Genomic DNA, 22193 nt, shown 5'->3' with positions numbered 1-22193 from the left:
TGCAAAGTATAGGGAAAGTATTGGAATCATCCAAAAATTCGATTTTGATGAGTCTCGATGTTTTAGACTAAAAAATACCATTTTTGTAATTATGTCTGTGTGTGTGTGTGTGTAAACACGGTAACTCGAGTACGCTTTCACTTAGGTCAACCAAATTTTGCTTACAAGTATTAGGTATAAAACGTAGATTTCTATCAACTTTTGAGCTATCTCCGCTAACTGGAAGTGGTGCTTTTTTATTCAGTCTGATTTATTCAAATTTACTTTTATGATAATTGTTCAATATATTATTCATTTGATTTGATTTGTTGATGATGGCTCTTTAATGTACATAATATAAAAATCGTCTTGCGGTTTACTCCTCAAATATCCATCCCCATATCTGAGTATATGAGAAAGTCTAGAGGAGACCACTCCTGATTTTTTTATGTTCTCTTTGCCGCTCTCCCATAAAGCTGTGACTGGTGAAGCCCCTGGACAACAGTCTCCAATCTTACCCACTGTACCTTGTAACACCTTTGGAGTCATCACCCATCATTTCTTGGTGGCCTCCCTTACCTGTCGTCTTCTTACACATTCACTTCATTTTTGTGGATGGCTTTCTGTAGTAGATTTGCAGCTCTGCACCACTCTTTCTATCTCTTAATGGTTGATTTAACCGAACACCAAGGGATCTTCAGCGAAGTTCTTGCCTTTATCCCCTGACTTGTGCTTCTCAATCACCTACTCATGGAGGTTCTCGGACTGTTCTTTTGGATTCATTGTGTAGGTCAGTCCACCAGATCGACTCACACACAAGTTGGACCTTCCCGATAAGGTGCAGTTAGACTACAATCAACTAAATCAATCCTGGGACTTCTAAAACCAATTGGCTGCACCAGTGAGGATTTAGATGTGTCACATTAATTGTTATACAATCAATGTGTCTGTGTTTTATATTTGTAGTTAATTTAGGTCACTTTGCAGAAACAGGTTTTCACTTTAATATTATTGTTCTGCTGAAAAGTGCCAAAAAAGCCAAAGTTAAATCCACCGTGATTCAATATTTTATAACCAGTAAAAGTGCAAACTTCCAAGGAGGCCAACACTTTTATAGGCACCGTGTTCAACCTATTTTGTTATATCACAATTTTTTCAGTTTCTCTACACAACAAGAGGATGCACTTCAAAATGAATATGATTAAGTAACTGCTTATTGGTATAATTTCACTTCATTTAGATGAATGAATAACAGCGTAAGGTGGCGCAGTGGGTAGCGCTGCTGCCTCGCAGTTAGGAGACCCGGGTTCGCTTCCTGGGTCCTCCCTGCGTGGAGTTTGCATGTTCTCCCCGTGTCTGCGTGGGTTTCCTGCCTCAATCCAAAGACATGCAGGTTAGGTGCATTGGCGATTCTAAATTGTCCTTGGTGTGCCCTGTGGTGGGCTGGCACCCTGCTTGGGGTTTGTTCCCTGCCCTGTGCCCTGGGATTGGCTCCACCAGACCCCCATGACCCTGAGTTAGGATATAGTGGGTTAGATGATGGATGGATAACAGCTTAATATCAAAAAATACAAACTTTAGAATGTCAGAACAATGTCATTTGAGTTTTAATCTAATAACTGATCTAAATGTACTTGGATTTCTTTGTTCTTCTCTTCATAGCACCAGCAGTGTTGAAATACACTGGTGGATTTATGTAATATTTAAAAAATAATATATATAAAATGTGAAAGCCCCCTCATATCGCCCCCAACTCCATGTCCCCTGTTTCCCAGGCAGATGTCACTTACAGGTGGCAGGTGTTGCCTAATATCTTAAAGAGAAGCCAATTAAAGAGAGCCATCTTGGCTGGATTATTAGGCATCAAGGTGGCCTCAATTTCTTTTCTGCTGACACCAATGTCTAAACTAATCCAGGGTGAAACTTTAAAAGGAGTGGCCCGTCCAGGTACAGTAGAGTAGCCAGCCTCCGACCAGGTTTAAGAGCTCCTGTAGTCTTCCCTTAACAAGGCAGCATATAGCTTTAAAAAAAGGCAAAAAAAAAAAACAACATAAAAAAAGAAAGTTTTCTCCTCACGGAAGCCCGGCACCTCCAGCCATGAATGGAACAGAGGGTCCAAATTTCTACATCCCTATGTCTAATAAGACTGGGGTGGTGAGAAGCCCATTCGAATACCCCCAGTATTACCTGGCAGAGCCATGGAAGTACTCTGCTATTGCTGCCTACATGTTCTTCCTCATCATTACTGCTTTTCCCATCAATTTCCTTACCCTCTATGTCACCGTGCAGCACAAGAAGCTGAGATCGCCGCTCAACTACATCCTTCTAAACCTGGCAGTGTCCGGCTTATTCATGGTTTTTGGTGGCTTCACGACCACCTTGTACACATCCATGCATGGCTACTTCATCTTTGGGGAGACAGGCTGCAACTTAGAGGGCTTCTTTGCTACTCTGGGAGGTGAGTGCTATATTTCTTTCCACTTCAGATTTCTTGTTTCCAATCATTTGTCAATCTCATTTACAGTAAACTCAAAAAATATAAAAAGAAAGAATGTTTTTTTTTATAATGGGTGGTATGGTGGTGCAGTGTTTAGTGCTGCTTCTGCCAGTGTTTTAGTCCTGCACCTGAACAATGTTCCAGTGGAGTTTGCATATCCTGTCTGTGTCTGGGTGGTTTGTTTTTAGTTTTCTTTTTTTAATTGGATACCACCATGGTGCGGCACAGTGGCACAGTGGGTTGGGTTGCTGCCTCGCAGTTAGGAGACCCGGGTTCACTTCCTGGGTCCTCCCTGCGTGGACTTTGCATGTTCTCCTCGTGTCTGTGTGGGTTTCCCTTTGGGTGCTCCGGTTTCCTCCCACAGTCCAAAGACATGCAGGTTAAGTGCACTGGCGATTCTAAATTGTGCTTGGTGTGTGTGTGTGTTCACCCTGTGGTGGGCTGGCACATTGCCCAGGGTTTGTTTCCTGCCTTGTGCCCTGTGTTGACTGGGATTGGCTCCAGCAGACCCCCTGTGACCCTGTAGTTAGGATATAGTGGGTTGGATAGTGGATGGATACCCCAATTTACCTTCTACATCTCAAAAATCTGCTTGTTAAGTTAAGGAGATTTTCTAAATTTGCCCTATGTAGGCATGGGTGTGATTGGACACACAATGTAGAGTTACATTACACCCAGCACTGTTTAGATTGGATGGGATTAAGGGGGTTTGTACATCAATTAGTTCATCGAAATGACATAATGGGAGATTGAAATTTGATTTCTTAAAAGAATCACAGTTTTATAGTGTTACTGTAGTCCAAATATGATCTGAGGTTTCCAAAATAAGAAAGTAGAGAAATGACAAGGTAAGATAGTTATAATTACTAATCATGGCAACAGACAGTGGAGACATTTTACATGTTAATTAGCAGAAGCAAGTAAGTATTTCACTGCCAAAAATGACACCTTGTCCAACTTAATAATAGGATAAGTGTCTGTGAGTCCGTCCAGTAGCCATGTCTCTGCTATTCCAACAGATGGCACATCACAAACATTTATGGTAATAAAATGCATTGTGTTTGTCATTCCAACAGATGGAGCATCACAAGCACTAACACTGCTTTTATGCATTCTATACCAAATGGCATAAAACAAGAATATATATATAGGGCGGCACGGTGGCGCTGCTGCCTCGCAGTTAGGAGACTCGGGTTCGCCTCCCGGGTCCTCCCTGCGTGGAGTTTGCATGTTCTCCCCGTGTCTGCGTGGGTTTCCTCCGGCGCTCCTGTTTCCTCCCACAGTCCAAAGACATGCTGGTTAGGTGGATTGGCGACTCTAAATTGGCCCTAGTGTGTGCTTGGTGTTTGTGTGTGTCCTGCGGTGGGTTGGCACCCTGCCCAGGATTAGTTCCTGCCTTGTGCCCGGTGTTGGCTGGGATTGGCTCCAGCAGACCCCCGTGACCCTGTATTCGGATTCAGCAGGTTAGACAATGGATATATATATATATATATATATATATATATATATATATATATATATATATATATGCTGCATTTGTCATTCCAACAGATGGCACATCACAAACATTTGTAATAATGTATTTTTTACTACTAAAATGGTACTACGCTTGTCAAGAGATTTCAAACACTTCAAAATAGTTCAAAATGCAGCTACCAGAAGGGCATTTTAGCAGTTAATATGACTCACTGTACAAAAATAAAAAAATCCAGAATCCAAATGTCTTCATTTTAAAAGTTTTTGTGATATTCAAAGCAAACAGTTCATACAAAAAATATACATTACACATAATAAACATACATTAATAGATATGAAAGACACTATGTATGATCAATAGGTAAACTTGCAATATAAATTTAATATATAAATTAAATAGGTGTGGTAGATACTGTAGATAGTAAAAAGCACGATAGATAGATAGATAGATAGATAGATAGATAGATAGATAGATAGATGCTATATATAACTGACAGATATAAAAGAATTAATATAAAATCAATATATAAATCTAAACGCGCTATTTATGATCAACTTATAAAGAGATATGGAAGGTGCTATATATGATAAATAGATTATTGGAAGCCATTGCGAAAATGGAGAGGAATTTGAAAACTCAGAATGCAAAGCCCTAATGGAGAAAGCACCTGCACAGCGCCCGTCTGTCTGAAGCCGCATGCCTCCATGGCGTCCCTGGAGACTGGCGCAGGATGTTTTCTCAGGTGTAGGTGGCAGAGAAGCAAACATGCAGTAAACACACTGCCTTCCTGTTAGCCTGCTATCTGCTGCCTGTTTGTTTTGTGGTTTTTTGTTTTTTTTTTGGTTTGCCTTTTCTTTCAGACGTTTGCTGCTGTTAGTTGGAAGGACGGCAGACGTTCCTGTTCCTACATGTCTGGATGGAGTGCAGCCAAGAGATGCTCACTTTTTTCTTTTTAACTACTAGTACAGCATTAGCTCTGGCTGACTGGGATGCCAACTAAGAGCTGGCAGGTTAGCTAAAAGCATGGGGAGTGTTAATAGAGCTGATTTAGATCACAATCTAGTGCCATTCAGAAATGGTTTGCGGGATGGAAGGCTGGTGTTGTTACCATATTAGTCATTCATCGTAATGCCCTTCATGTACTGTAAGGATAACTGCCTTGTGCACTCTTACACCAGTGTCCATGATGCCTCTCCATAAGCATTTTTAGTTTGGACTGTTGTGCCTGACAACACTCTTCTTGTATTTGACCTCCACTCTCTGTCATTTAGCTGTGTAATCTAAAGAAGGCTCTGTGTCCAGTGACCTTCCCCACCTCAAGTCCCCCCTCTTGTGACCTCTGTAGAATTGTCACTAAGGCCATAAGTCTGTCAAACTGTGATTCACCCAGCTTCATCCTCTTCTCTTCCCCGTCATTTCCAATAACTTGTATTCTTCTTCTTTTTCTTCTTCTTCTTCTTCTTCTTCTTCTTCTTCTTCTTCTTCTCCTCTTTCAGTTCCTGATCTTTTGGACTTGCGTTTTTCGCATGTGTTAGCTGTATTTATAACATGTTATGACTAATTCTGATGGGCAAACCAAACTTTGTTATCAAATAAACAAAAAACCATGAAAATATTCTGAAGCTGGGAACCACAATGTAAAGTATACTAAATAAGGCAGCCAAAGTGGCAACAAAGTGTCTGAAAAATGTTATTTCAGCTTATAGAGCAAAATCACATTTTAGAAGACGATCAAGTGCGATGGCACAGTGTTTAGCACTACTGACACAACAGCTCCAGAGGCCTGGAATTCAAATCCCAACCTGGACATACCTGGTGTTCATTTTACATGTACGCCCTGTGACTGTGTGGGATTTCTTTCAGTTCTCCAATTTTAGCTCCATTCGTCAGAGTTGTGCTTATTAAAAGCAAAATGAATGAAGTCACGACACATAAGCTGTGGGTTTTCAGGTCTTTTTAATCCATTTACGGTGCACAGACTGTACAGGACTTTCAGCTCTCCTCCAGACCTCGCCCTCTTTCTCAATCTAAATCAGATGACCCAACTACAACATTTTCAGTATGCCAGACAATTAACTAATCACAAACAAAATGACTTCATCATTTAAAATCCATCATCCAACCCGCTATATCATAACTACAGGGTCACGGGGGCCTGCTGCAGCCAATACAGGGTGCAAGGCAGGAAACAAACCCCGGGCAGGGTGCCAGCCCACTGCAGGACACACACAAACACGGGCCATTTTAGAATCGCCAGTGCACCTAACCTGCATGTTTATGGACTGTGGGAGGAAACCCACGCAGACACGGGAAGAGCATGCCGACTCCATGCAAGGATGATCCAGGAAGCGAACCCAGATCTCCTAACTGTGAGGCAGCAGCCCTAACCACTGCACCACTGTGCTGCCCATCATTTAAAATAACTAAATTATTTGTGCCTATACTATAATGTGTCCAGTATAATTCTTACCACTATTAAATCAAACCTATTATCTATATTATCTATAATTTATATTCTACATTGATCTAGTTGGTAGCTCTAAACTGACCCCCTATATATATATATATATGTATATATCTACTCTATATATATAAAATCCAAAGCCTAAAAGTGCAACGATTTTATATGACGTTTTTATCTCACGTTTTTTGTCACACTTTAAATCGGGCTTATTTTAAAACCTACATATATATGTTTGGTATCATTCTTTTCAGAATTTATCAGACTTTAATGTGATGTTGTTAGATTTTCAGATTCTTATTCTGTTTTTAAATCATAAACTAAAAAAATATGAAGAACTCATGTCCCTTGAAACAAGACTTTGTGCCAAGAGATTTAACCACGCCCATGGTCGGAAATAAAAGACAAAGAGTAGGACAGCTGCTGTACAGGATTTTAAATGTCCAAAGCACCATGCGAGATGCAGATCATACGGCTAGGCAGCAGCTGATTAAGCAAAGAAGAGGTAAAAAAAACTGTATTTATTTCCCATTGTATTACTGTTTAACACTAGAATTACTAGAGCCTATGAGAAAGCTTTGAAAATCTGGCCCATCTTAAATCTGTTTGCACCTGTCCCTCAGCGCCTTTTGTTCTGTAAATGTGCCAATTAAGAGGTGGTTTCGGAGGAGCGACCGCGTGTCCTTGGGGTGCATTCAGCTGCCCTCTTCACAACGCGAGCGGCAGAGAAGAGATGTGGGGATGTGGGTGGCGCAGAGCTCAGGCTCGGGGGGTTGGCAAACGAATCGAGTAGGGGGAACCCCCTAGTGTATATATATATATATATATATATATATATATATATATATATATATACAGTGGAAGCTCGAGATACGAGTTTAATTCGTTCCAGCACTGAGCTCGTATAGCAAATTTCTCGTATCTAGAACAAACTTCCCCATTGAAAATAATGGAAATCCACTGAATCCGTTCTGCACCCCCAAAAATATCAACATAAAAATCAATTTTCCTAACAAATAACACTGATAAATAATATATACAAGTGGAACCTCCATTTTCAAGTAACTTGGTTTACGAGTGTTTTGCAAGATGAGCTAAATTTTTTAATTTTGACTTGATAAAACGAGCGATGTCTTGCAATACAAGTAGTATGGATACACTTTTTCTGCTGAGCGTCATGTGATCATAACTGAGCTGATGGTTCTTCTCTCTCGTGCGCGTCTCTCTCTCATTATTTCTCTCGCTCGTGCACGCGTCTCTCTCTCTCCTTATCTCTCTTGCTCGCTCGCGCGCGCCTCTCTCTCTCTCCTCTTGAGGGCAATCATCTCCTATTCTCCGTCTGCATGTCCACGATATTTTTGGATACGCTTATACAGCGAACTGCTACAGCGAAACAATGAAATCACAAGCGCACAAACGCATAGATCCTCACGCTACGGGAGAACAAGGAACACTGAGTGAGCTGACGGGCTGGCAGCGTCAGCTTGGGTGAATCCAGTCGGGCGGATCGGAAGCGCGTCACGCATACCCACAGCCTGGCTCGTGGCTCTTTACGCGAGCCAATGCTCGTATTTAGATCCGAATTTTTCGCTCATACTTTCCTCTTATCTTGAATTTCTCGTATACAGAGGTGATCGTATCTCGAGGTTCCACTATATATATATATATATATATATATATATATATATATTATATAAAAATAAATAATATATATATGTATATATATATATATATATATATATATATATATATATATATATATATATAAAATACTTCCAAATACATAATGTATATATTTATATGTTGGATGCTAAATACTGTATGCTTTTTAATGTATTCATTTTTTTAATTGTATTTTTGTGAACTGTTCTGAGAAGACAGTAAAGTGTGAATGTGTCATTTTACTGTGCACACATGACAATTGTTGTAGACATGTAAGGTGCATCGAAAATTATTGAGTGAAAATTACATTAACTCATTTGGCTGATGCCTTTATCCAAGATGACTTACAACATTTCTGATACAATCGATTACATTTCTGTTGGGTTTCCAATTGGAGCTCATTAACAGGTCATGTGACTTGCTCATGGTCACATATCATCAGTAGTGGGATTTGAGCACACAAGCTCAGGGTTTCGGGTCCAAAGCCTTAACCACTACACCACAGTGCCTATAGAAAATTGACCAGGAAATGAAAAAATGTCAAGAAATCATGGTGTCAGGGGAAAAAGCAGCTTGATCATAGCATCAAAGTTAAAAGCGATTGAGCAACCAGGACACAAATGAGCAAAAACAAAGATGTTTTTCTATTAAAAAAGGATATTAAAACCAATGAAACAGACTTAGTGCTATTGACTACTTGAAGTAGAAACTAACTGATGCTAAAGCAAACAAAAATGTATTTTTATCCAGCAGGGGATACTTGAGGATGCAAACACATCATAATCGTAGGAAAACTTCTCATGACATGGTCACATGATCAAGCCATTGTGTAATCAAGAGAATTAAGATGGTAATAGAAAATAACTTTTGGGATTCAAATTCAAACACTGAACAGATTCTACACATAAAATCCCCAATACCACAAAGTTACAGTCCAGGATTTGTGTATATACTACAACAATAAACTTAACTTGAGACAATAAATGAGTGTAAAGCTTGATTGTACAACTTCCAAAACCCTAAAATCATGACATTGATAGTCTCTGACTCCCTGAGGTCCTTCAGAGGCTCAAAGGAAATGTAAAATATGGACTGTCTGCTGAGACCTTTCAAACCTTGACATGCTTGACTGTTCAATCTGTGATGGCTTTGCTGGCTGCCATCACTCCTTGTCCAGGGAGCTGAAGTCTGTTTCCTCGTTCCATGTCCAGATGTCAAATACGTAATACCCCCAGGAGCTTTCACCCTCTTTTCATAAACACAGTCTTAAATTCTTGAGAGGGGCCATTGAGTATTAAGTCTAGGTACCCAAGAAAAGGCAAAGACCCAGCGTTGGACAGATGGAGATCACTGTCACATAACTATTGAAACATGTATGTTGCATTTAATGAGACATGTTGGTATTTACTCTCACTAAGTCACAGTGGATTTACCCTTGCAGGTGAAATTGGTCTGTGGTCCCTCGTGGTCTTGGCCATTGAAAGGTACATAGTGGTCTGCAAACCTATGGCTAACTTCCGATTTGGAGAGAACCATGCCATTATGGGCGTTGTCTTCACTTGGATCATGGCCTTGTCCTGTGCTGCTCCACCTCTCTTAGGGTGGTCCAGGTAAGTCTAACAGGTCAATTTTTGTAATTTTTAAATGACTTACTTTTCAGCTGTTATTCCCATAGATTCCACTTTCATTATATGTGAATTTACAAGATAGTTTTGCAGCGTATTTTGTATTGCTAGTAATTTGTTATTGAACTGTGTAAAGAACACAACATATTTTGGTTACACTCGTATGGGAAACCTTCACCTTCTTGTATCTTCCTCAGTCACTTAATCACTTCTTCAATAACTTTGTCATTCCAAGATGTTTTCCCACCGATGAAACATTTGAGAACTTTGAGGGATCAAGATATGAATTTTAGAGTTAATGGCAAGAACAGTCCATCCAGGTTTTATGAATGCTTGCTTTGTTTTCATGCTTGTGTGGCACTGTGCTGATGGAAGATTTCAGCCACCATTTTGTGAAGTTGACCTCATCGTAAAAACTTTCTTCAGCTATTTAAGAGACTTCCTGTACAGATATGAGTTAAAGGTGACATAATGTCTATTGGGATCACCCCTTCTGTATCTAAAGAAAGAGTGGCCATAACTTTCCCCGCTGAAAGGGTAACCTCAAACAATGTCTTCAAAGCACATGTTGTATGATGGCATTGGTTTTATTCCCAGTGTTTTTCTGTGACAAAAGCTTTCTCCTTTAGCCTTCTAGTTAAACAGTAAATCTGATCCCACCTCTTTCCATGCTATTCTGTAATCAATGGTTATGCATCATGAAACCCAATGTGCATGCAGAGGGGTACGCAGAGCTGCCCATGATACAAAAATGTACAGGTGTGGCCACTAAATAAATTCCAAAGGGCCAAAAATTTGACCCAAAAACAAATGTTCATTTTCCACAATGGGGAAAGTCTGAAAAATGCCACCTAGTGTCACTTCCCAAATATAGCACAGGTATGCTCCAAGGGAAACAATTTAGAAATGAAAGATAGCCTGTGGTCTTCCCCTGTACAAATATTTATTCTCAGGGCATAAAAAATGTTAAAGAGCAGACTGTGCCAGTCTTGTGTGTTGCTCGTCTTTGTCTCCAGGCAGTTGGGTACCATCCATTGGTGTATCCTAGAAGTTTTCTTTCAGGTAAAAAATGAAAGCAGTTTGTGGGAGTGATGTTGGTGCCATAGTGAGGTGTAATTACCCCACGGACTCAGGTGAAAGGGGTCTAAATTGTTGGAATATGAGAGAGAATAATCTGAAAACCCAACCCAGATGATCTGCAGGGAATTCTTACACTCATCTAACCAGTAAACCACATGGAGGGTAGACATTTGAAATAGTCTTAGGTCGGCAGGACTAAATGTAACTTTACATCCAGACTCATGTCATGCATGTAGCAACCCTGAATGGGGGTCTGAAACAAATTAGGAAATATGGAAATAATCTACTAATTAGCTATCTAGGGAACATGTCTGTGTGAAAGGCTTCTTCTCATGTAGTCCGAAAATTTCCATTTAGTCTTTTCAGGATAAGTCAGCTAATAGAAATCCTCAACCCATAGGCACCCAAACCCAGGCTTCCTTTTCAACTGGTGATCATATTGGCTCTGGTCAAGGACTATGGACAAGTGGTGTGTGTGTTCATGTATGGCATGGTCCTGTAGGATTACTCGTGTAATGTTTCCTTGCTTTCTATTTCTCCAGGTACATCCCTGAAGGTATGCAGTGCTCATGTGGTATTGACTACTACACCCTCAAGCCTGAAGTCAACAATGAATCTTTTGTCATCTACATGTTCATTGTCCACTTTACTATTCCAATGATAGTGATTTTTTTCTGCTATGGCCGCCTGGTCTGCACTGTCAAAGAGGTATGCCAGTCTCTCTCTCAAATGGAGTATCTATTCACTGATTTAGTTGTTTCTGGAAGGCTAAGGTTCTGCTGAGATAGCGTCATTAACAGATGGATACGTGTGGATGTAAGACCCTAAGAATGACAGAGGTGAACACCAAGCCATCTCCACAGGAAAATTAGAAAGCCAGGAGGGACAAGTCCATCTTCACAGAATTATGAAAAACTGAAAAAGGAGAGGCAAGTCTATCTCCCTAAGATGACGAGAAACAGACAGGAGAACACCAGTCTGGCTCCCTACCCTCTTAAAAATAAAGGTGCCAAAGTGGTTCTTCAGAGAGATGCCAAAGGGGAACCATTTTTGGTCTCCCACCGTCAAAAAATATCCACATGAAAGTTCCAGAAAGAACTTTTATTTGTTCAGATATGTAACGGGCACCACAAATAGCCATGAACAAATGGTTACAAATTTGTGAAACACCAATGTGTTCCTGATTTTAAAAGGACTTCTACTGCATACAATCATACGGGCCAATTTCAAATTTATTTTGCTATTCGTATCGTGCTGCATAGCCTACCATACATTAAAGATTTCTGTTTTGTCGTAACATTACAAACCTTTTCAAACAATAAAGAAGCAACTTAATATGCAGAGAATCCTTCCAAGAATTAAACGATTCTTTGTCAAGCAATGGACCAACAAGGAACCACACAACCCTGTAAAGTTCCATGAAAGAACAAGTAGTGTAATAAGTGTAGGACAACGAGAAATAGAGAAAGGAAGTCAGTTCATAATTAGAGTTTAATCCATTAACGCTGGATTTTTCTAATTACAGGACCTTATGAAAATGTAATTTTGTCCTAAAGACATGCTCTTACCTACTGAATATTTCTTGAAAAACACCCTAATAACGGAATTCTGCTGCCAATTCTCACAAACGGTGAACTTGGCATCTTTTACTGTCACAGCACTTCTATGTGTAGCACACATATAAGTGTGCTAGTGTGACAGTACTAAAGAACTTTACTAACATTTAACAATGTAACAAATGTTCCTGTAATATCAGATAATCAATAATGCTTAACCAGGTACATTAGCTGTATTAACGCAATTATTTGAACATCTGACAGTTTCAGTACATTTTGTGTAAATTATTAAGAATATTTTTATACAATACAAAATGTTCATTATTTCCATGCTGCAATACATTGCAATTGGTTTAAGTTTCAATAACCATTCACTTAAACAAATCTAGTTGAAATAAAAAATAATGTTTAGAATTATCAAGAAACATATTTACAACAACAGGAAATCTTTGTTTCCTTTATGAAAAATTGGGAGTGGTCTCCCCTATAGTTTCTCTTATACTCAGACTAGCAGACCTCGTGCGCTTCGCTGCAGTCGCTGTATTATGTGTCTACATGCGACTTATAGAGCTTCTTTATATACAATATTAAACACTAAGAAACACTAAGTAGAAACCCTAATGGAAAAAATACTATTCAGTAAGTACTGCGTCTAGTCTAGTAAACAGTAAATCAGTAAAGGAGAGAGGACTAAACACTAAGGAAAAAGAACGGCAGGACCGCGTCAGCTGCGGAGCTCAGCTCGGAGCGAAATGAAGTGAATGAAATGACGTGAACGGGAGGGGAGATGATCACGTGACTCCCCCACCCGCCTTAACTCTCTGTCCCTCCACAAACACACAAACACTGTCTCTCGCATCCCAACTCTCCTTAAACACACAAACACAGTCTCTCGGATCCCAACTCTCCTTTATATGTATAGATATGGGGATGGATATTTGAGGAGTAAACCACAAGACAATGATTATATTTTTATATTCTGTACATTAAAGAATCATCAACAACAAATCAAATCAAATGAATAATATATTGAACGATTATTATAAAAGTAAAGTTGAATAATCCGGACTACGCAGTTGCATGAATAAAAAAGTACCACTTCCGGTTAGCGGAAATAACTCAAAAGTTGATAGAAATCTTCATTTTGTACCTAATACTTGTATGCAAAATTTGGTTGACCTAAGTGAAAGTGTAATCAGGTTATCATGTTTACATACCCAGGCAGACAGACACATCGACATAATTCCAAAAATAGTATTTTAAGACTCAGGGCTGCCCGAATCCTTCTTGCATGAAGTTTGCATGTTCTCCTTGTGTCTGCGTGGGATTCCTCCCACAGTCCAAAGACATGCAGGTTAGGTGCATTGGCAATCCTGAAATTGTCCCTAGTGTGTGCTTGGTGTGTGTGTGTTTGTGCCCTGTGGTGGGTTAGCACCCTGCCTTGTGCCTTGTGTTGGCTGGGATTGGCTCCAGAAGACCCCCGTGACCCTGTGTTAGGATACAGTGGGTTGGACGATGACTGACTGACTGACTGACTGACTCAAGGAGGTCTAAACCATCTAGATTCATCAAAATCTTGAAATTGAATTTTTGGAAGATTTCAATTCTTTCCATATGCTTTGTATACAAGAAAATAAAAAAGAGTGACGTACCCAGAATGCACTCTACCTTTTTAGGTCACAGTATGCCAGTCTGTGAAGTTCAAGTTCATTTACAGGTGATTGACATGGCTTGTGTCTTTCAAGATTGGCCAACAAGAACATCATTTTGATCACATGCCTCTCTGCCTGCATGAAATGCATAAATCAGGCATAAAATGGTGTGAAAGCAGCTCCAATGAAAACCAACATAAAGCCAGGCTTGTTTTTGTCTGATAAATATTGAATGGCCACAAACCGCTCAAACTGTTCATTCCCACTCAATTTAGGCATCAATGTTAAATTCTGGTGTTATTTTTTGCTTTGTCATTATTATGGTCCTCAGGAGTGTGATCACGTGTCTAAATGCCCTCTGAAGTCGCCTTGTGTCCCATCCTAGAATGATCCTAACTTGTGGCTATTGATGCCAGGGTAGTCTCCAGCAATTTAGAATTTTTGAGTCCCTCCTTACCTTGTGAATTTCGTCAACTTTCTATTATCTTGCCCAACTCTTTAGTCAATTTCATTTTGGCAGTTCACATCCAGGTTCCTTTGACATATCACTCTGTAAACTGTTAGCAAGGCTTTAATTTAGTTTTTTACTTGTTATTCAGGTTTCTTTAGCAAGCCAAGCCACTGATCAGTAATGTTCTGGTCTGCATTGGACTGTTGTGTTGTCCTGAGAGCAGCTCAAAAGATTCTTCTGTGTTCAGATGATTTAAAATGTCTATTAGCTTGTAAGGGGAACCTCAATGGCCCTGACCTTAGTAGTGGAAGAATCTGAGATCCAAGTACAGGTGGCCACTTAACCCATTCACGTTGTGCCCTGCAATGCTAAGACCTGCCAGGACCATCCAAATCAGTCAGCTGTCATTAGGGAGTGTGTTTTTGACATCCTCATTGGCTTCTGCCTAATTATCCTTTGCTTCCCAACAGGCTGCTGCCCAGCAACAGGAATCTGAAACCACCCAGAGGGCCGAAAGAGAAGTCACCCGCATGGTTGTGGTCATGGTTGTCGGCTTCTTGATTTGTTGGGTGCCCTATGCCAGTGTTGCCTGGTACATTTTCACCCACCAAGGCACCGACTTTGGCCCCGTCTTTATGACAGCACCTGCTTTCTTTGCCAAAAGTGCTTCTCTCTATAACCCTATAATCTACATCTTCTTGAACAAACAGGTATGTGTGGAGGTAAAGGTGCAACTGTAATCTTTGGCCTATCCATATAATCCAAAATGTACACAATACATAAATGTGGCACACTCTAGACTCTTCAAATTTGTGTTGCAGACAACTGTGCCACAGCAAACCACAACTATAACAATTACTGTTAATGATCTTTATAAAATGAAGATTGAGAACCCATCAAGTAGATAGCTGCTGTGGTGAAGAAGTGCCTACCAGCACATCTTATTAAAAGGTTACTATGCCAGTCTCATCCCAGTAGGTCACTGGCAGACCAGGGCTCAATAGAACTGTATCCTTGAGATTACAGTAGTAAGATATCCACTTTTGACACCCTCATCCCAGTAGCTCACCAACCGAACACATCACCTGCCTGCCTGTCCCAACTTCATCCTGGTGTCCCGCCACAATACCATGTTTACATATGAACAATCCCATTGCAGTACATTTCTCACCAGTATAATATCTATTCAGAAGCATTTTCTCCCAGTATGTTAGTGTGGTCTCAGTTTTCACCCAGCATCATGTCAACCTTTGAAGATGTAATACCATTAGCTCACCGAATCTATCATCTCACCAGTATCACGTCTGCTTGCAATGATCTCACTAGTATCCATTTAGGACACGCTCACGGCACAATTTCTCAGTATGATATCGGCTTTTCAGTATGTTTTCCCAAAAATTGCACGCCAGTTCCAGTCCTCACCAGCATATCAGCCTATAAAGATATCATCCTCTCAGCTCACCACTGGCCTACTTTTCACCATATATCATAAATAATTCTGAGGCTCTTATCACAATAGCTCCCCAAAGGCAGTATGATATCTGCCTATGAACATGTCATCCCAGTACCTTATGTCTGCCCCAGTTATCAACAACATCATATCTTTGTCTGGCAGTCTACTCCCAGTAGCTCACCCACATCACATGTGTCTGCAGTTCACTGCTGCCTGAGGTCTTCTCACCAATGTGACTGTTTCATAGCATTAACATGCACCAGGTCCAGCTTTCACCAGTATCCTATCTGCTTATGGTAGTGTCATCCCAGTTCTTACCAGTATAATATCTGCTGTGACAGTTTAGGGCCACGATCGTCCCTTTGAACCCTCAGATCAGACGCCAGACACCAGATAAAAGTCCAAATAATGGATTTATTATAATAATAATGTGCACAAAGCACGCTCCTCTCCACAATTCTCATACAAACAAAATCCCAATAATCAATAATCCTCCTCTCTCCCAGACGCGTTGCCACCCAGCTAAGCTCATCTGTCTGGGATTTCCCAGAGTCTTTTATAGTCCGTGACCCGGAAGTGCTTCTGAACCCTCAGTCCATGTGACTTCTTAGCACCTCCGGGTCAGATCAAAACTCTTCTTTTTCATCCCGGAAGCACGTCATTCCTTCTGTCCAGTGACTGGGACGTACTTCTGGGGTGTAGGGAAAATAGATGTCCTTATGACTCCCTGCAGCGACTCCTGGTGGTCCCCATGGTAGCCAGCATGGCTGTGCATAAAAACTTTGTTGTCCATAATTCATTGCTGGCATTCGGGGCACCTCCATGCTGCAAGGAGGGCTCCATCTAGCGGCCTGGGGGTATTGGTCGGGATGAATGACCGGCCATATCTCACACTACTTATGTTAAACTTATCCCAGTTCTCACCAGTATCATATCTGCTTATGGTAGTGTCATCCCAGTTCTCACCAGTATCATATCTGCTTATGGTAGTGTCATCCCAGTAGGTTATCAGTATACCTTATGCAAGTAACAGGATATTCCATTTCTTAACAGTATCATATCTGCTTATGGTAGTGTCATCCAAGTTCTTACCAGTATAATATCTTCTTATGTCAATCTCATCCCAGTTCTCACCAGTATCATATCTGCTTATGGTAGTGTCATCCCAGTAGGTTATCAGTATCGTAGCTACATATGGTGGTCTTATGCAAGTAACAGGATATCCCAGTTCTCACCAGTATCATATCTGCTTATGGTAGTGTCATCCCAGTAGGTTATCAGTATCGTAGCTACATATGGTGGTCTTATGCAAGTAACAGGATATTCCATTTCTTAACAGTATCATATCTGCTTATGGTAGTGTCATCCCAGTTCTTATCAGTATAATATCTTCTTATGTCAATCTCATCCCAGTTCTCACCAGTATCTTATCTGTTTACGTCAGTCTTATTCCATTTCTCACTAGTATCATATTCATTTATGATACATTAAATGAAGAAATGAATCCATTCAGAGGACTGAATCCTTAAAAACAGGGCTAATAAAATGAAGGGAAAAGGAGTTAATCGGCAGTGAAAACTGGTCACCGATTAGGAAAAGAGTTATACTGAAAACCTGCAGCCACTGCGGCCCTCCAGGACTGGAGTTGGACACCCCTGGTTTATGATCACCAGTGGCCCATTCCTTACCAGTATGATTTGCAACTCCCAATAGCTCACTGCAGTCCCAGGTGTCGCCAGATTCTCATCTTCTCCTGGCAGGCTCATCCCCGCAGGTCACTGCAGGCCCATTTCTCACCAGCACTATTTCTGCCTGTGACAGGCTCGCCCACAGTCCCAGCGCTCAACACATAATATCCGCTCGCCATGGCTTAATGATGCCTCCATTAGCCAGCAGTGTGTTTCAAATAGAGCTCAGTGCACAAAGGCCCAAGCTGCTTCAAATCTGACAGCTTTGTGACAGAATCTATTATCTATGTGTCAGACTCCATTATTTGTTTCCAGAGAACGCACTAAGGGCATACAGTTCATTTCAAAGAGCGCTGTGCTAAAAACAAATGCATAAAAGTGAAGTGCAGTACCTCCCACCCTATTAGTCCTATGGCTTTCTTAGAAGCCACTCAGCTGGTATTAATCTCCCGTTTGCTCGATGGGGTCCTAATCATCAGGAGGGTGACCCAACCTATAAAGGCAGTAATTATGCTTTCACTTACATTAATTAATGTACTCTATCCCATGATGCTTTGCTGTGTTGTCACCTACAGTTCCGTCACTGCATGATCACCACTCTGTGCTGCGGCAAGAATCCCTTTGGCGAGGAGGATGGAACCTCTGCTGCCTCCAGCAAGACAGAAGCCTCCTCAGTCTCTTCCAGCCAGGTGTCTCCTGCGTAAAGTCTCCAGACAACTTCGCCGTGGGGCAGGCTCTGCAGCTGCAGCCATATTACCCGCTCTCTGCCGAGCGTGCCGACGGGCGCACGAAATCAGGATGGACTTTCAGCGACTGAACGTGGAGATCACTTGAACAAGGCTGTAAATACATGTTTGATATTAACACCATAGATTAAAATAAAACACCAAAGAGACTTTCCACCTCCTGTCAATGGCTATCAAGAAGGCGCCTCCCTCCCTCAACCCAAAGAATTAAGAGACCACCTATTTTGTACCTCCAGGTCTTACTTCAGATATTCTGAGCTTTATAAAATGCATGGGATGTTTTTTTTTTTTTTCATTTGTTCATTTGCAGCTTTTCAGGGTCCGTTCTAGGAGGAATAGAATCTATGCATGGTTAAAGTAATAAAAAGCTCTTTGCAATTCATGGCTGTCTCCTGTCTACTTTCTTTGTCAGTTTGGTGTCCTGGATGATATTCTTGCTCAACAACAACATCAACATTAATTTATATAGCACGTTTTCATACAAATGATGTAGCGCAAAGTGCTTTACAGGATGACAAAAGAAAAAATATTAAAATTAGGCAATACTAATTAACAAAAAAATAAAGTAAGGTCCAACAAACAAACAAACAAGGGACTCCAGGGGCTGGAGAAAAAAAACAAAATCTGCAAGGGTTCCAAGGTAATGAGACCACCCAGCCCCCTCTAGGCATTCTACCTGACATAAATGATCTTAATCAGTCCTCATGGTGTTTAGGCTTCATGTGAAAGAACTTGACGATGATGGTCATGTGGATATCAGGCCTTCAATCCATCAATGTAGGGAGAGCACGGTGCTTTGGTCAGGCGGTGGTGGTGCAGATCGATACCACAGAAAAACGGAAAAAGAACAGCAGAGAAAGTAGGGGTTAGTATGGATTTCGGAGCCATGAACAAATAAAAGCTAATTAAAAGCATATACAGAATATCAGGGTTACACTAAAATGAAGCTATGAGAAAGCCATGTTAAAGTAACGGGTTTTCAGCAGTTTTTTTTTAAAGTGCTCCACTGTATTAGCCTGGCAAATTTCTATCGGTAAACTATTCCAGATTTTAGGTGCATAACAGCAGAAGGCCGCCTCACCACTTCTTTTAAGTTTGGCTCCTGTAATTATAAGCAGACACTCATTTGAAGATCTAAGGTTACGATTTGGAGTGTAAGTTGAGAGGTATTCTGAAATATAGGATGGAGTGAGATTATGTAAGGCTTTGTAAACCATAAGCAGGATTTAAAAGTCAATTCTAAATGACACAGGTGACCAGTGTAGTCACATCAGAACTGGAGAGATGTGCTCGGATTTTCTTTTCCTAGTGAAGATTCTGGCAGCTGCATTCTGCACTCGTTGATGTCTTTTTTTGGGTGGTCCTGAGAGGACTGCAAAACAAAAGCGTGAACTAATTTTTCAGCATCTTGCAAAGTTATTTAATTTTTTTTATATTTCTGTGTGCAGAGGGTGCAGACCTTTAAATATCTGAGAGTGCAGCTGGATGAAAAATTGGACTGGACTGCCAATACTGATGCTCTATGTAAGAAAGGTCAGAGCAGACTTTACTTTCTGAGAAGGTTGGCATCCTTCAACATCTGCAGTAAGATGCTGCAGATGTTCTACCAGACGGTTGTGGCGAGTGCCCTCTTCTACGCAGTGGGGTGCTGGGGAGGCAGTATAAAGATGAAAGACGCCTCACGCCTGGACAAACTTGTTAAGAAGGCAGGCTCCATTGTAGGATTAAAGTTGGACAGTTTAACATCTGTGGCAGAGCGACGGGCATTAAGCAAACTCCTGTCAATCATGAAGAATCCACTGCATCCACTTAACAGGATCATCTCCAGACAGAGGAGTAGCTTCAGTGACAGACTTTTGTCACTGTCCTGCTCCACTGACAGACTGAGGAGATTGTTAATCCCCCACACTATGAGACTCTTCAATTCCACCCGGGGGAGTAAATGCGAACATTCATTTTATTTTAATTCTTTTCATTTTTATTATTATTTAATTTAATGTTGTTTCTTTGTATCAGTATACTGCTGCTGGATTATGTGAATTTCCCCTTGGGATTAATAAAGTATCTATCTATCTATCTATCTATCTATCTATCTATCTATCTATCTATCTATCTATCTATCTATCTATCTATCTATCTATCTAAGTTAAAAAAATGCTGTCCTAGTTATCTGATTAATATGTGATTTAAAATTTAGGTCACAGTCAATAATTACCACTAAATTCTTTACATCTGTCTTAACATTTAAACCCATTGGATCAAATGTATTTCTAATACCGTCATTTTATTCATTATTTATTTATTATTTATTATTTGCTCAGGTTTCACTTCCAGAAACCAATACTGGGAGGATCAAATAATGCAGTGACACTCCAGTACTACATGTGGCCTTGTACTGAAATTTTCCAGCTCTCATTACACCCACTGGCTTCTTCATGCTGCATCCACATTCTTCTTGATACTTGTACAGTTACATGAAAGGCCACGATTCAGCCAACATGGCCCAAATGGATGGATTATCACAGAGCGCTTTCCCACCACAAAAACTGTTTTCAGGAACCAATTAGTTCCTGTACAATGTGGACCCTGGGCCACCTGTGGGCCTGACTACTTTTGCGTGTTGCGTTCTGACTGCAGACTAACTTTTATGCAAAATATGTGACAATGTACAATGAGAAATGATGCGGTGTGAAGTGAAATGCTTTGAGGAAATCACGGGGGATAGCCCCACACTTACTGGGGGACTTCACTTACTGCTTCGATGCGGTGTATGGCATGGCACACCAAGGATATGGCCATGAAGAATGGTGTGGCTCAAAGTGTGCCGCATTCAGGAGACTCCCCTGGTTCAGGAATTCACGGGGGAGATTAGTGCTTTGATGCGGTGCATGGAGCAGCACACCAGGGAGGTGGCTATAAGAATGATGTGATGATCTTCACTAATAACTCTCCAAAGGCCAAACTACTAACAGATTTTTAAAATGGCGCCAGTGCTTTTGGTCAACCAATCAGCACAGTTCATTGACAGTATTGCTACTACTACTACAACTGTTTGTAATTTTCCATTTTTAATATCTTTTACACAATGTTAAATGTTTCTCTTTTTTACTTCTGTACAGTGAAGTCAAGCAAAATGACACCTTTTATTGGCTAACTGAAAAAGAATTACAATATGCAAGCTTTCGAGGCAACTCAGGCCCCTTCTTCAGGCAGAGATGTAATCTTGAGATGTAAGTTGTAATCTGAGTTGCATATTGTAACCTTTTTCAGTTAGCCAATACAAGATGTCATTTTGCTTGACTTCTCACTACATTCATAATGACTAACACCCTAGTACTACTTACTTCTGTACAATATTTGTTCCTTTACATTTTTTAAAGATTGCAGACTGTACTTTATAATTTGTTACTAACCCTCACCTATTCTGTTTCTCTTCTCGGTACTCAAATGTGGCACTTGGTGCCATGGCCCACCTGCCAAGTTGTTTTGCCTGCCTAAAGTAAAGTAATCTCTGATGGGGGATTGCAGGAATTGTGGGAAAGAGGGGTCCTTTCATTGGATTGGCTGGCCCAGTGCTGTTTCAGTCGTGGAATGGCCAAATGGGGGAGGCAGCTTGATGGATGACTCTAAACAAATCCAGATCATGTTATGTGATATCATCTACTGTTAAATTCTACTCCTTACTTGTAAACTTTTTATTTGTATACTGTATTGAGGATTTGTTCTATTCTGTGTATTGTATTGTATTGACGCCCTTCTTTTTGACACCAACTGCAAGCCCAAACTATTTGAAAAGGGGTCTCTCTTTGAACTGCCTTTCCCAAGGTTTCTTCCATTTTTTCCCTACTGGGTTTTTTTTGGGAGTT

At 40.6% G+C, this 22193-nt stretch overlaps 1 protein-coding gene across 1 annotated transcript; it reads left to right on the top strand.

Moving 5' to 3' along the window:
- Positions 1-2037: 2037 nt before the first annotated feature.
- On the top strand, positions 2038-18605 carry LOC120540341 (rhodopsin). The gene is made up of 5 exons (XM_039771012.1): positions 2038-2437; positions 9518-9686; positions 11324-11489; positions 14911-15150; positions 18157-18605. Exons 1-5 carry the CDS (start codon positions 2077-2079, stop codon positions 18283-18285), a joined length of 1065 nt encoding a protein of 354 aa, XP_039626946.1. The 5' UTR covers positions 2038-2076; the 3' UTR covers positions 18286-18605.
- The last annotated feature ends 3588 nt before the right edge of the window (positions 18606-22193 follow it).

The sequence above is a fragment of the Polypterus senegalus genome, chromosome 12, assembly GCF_016835505.1.
Source record: "Polypterus senegalus isolate Bchr_013 chromosome 12, ASM1683550v1, whole genome shotgun sequence".
NCBI lineage: Eukaryota > Metazoa > Chordata > Cladistia > Polypteriformes > Polypteridae > Polypterus > Polypterus senegalus.
Note: the sequence above shows the minus strand (reverse complement) of the source record. Positions and strands in the feature narration are given on the sequence as shown.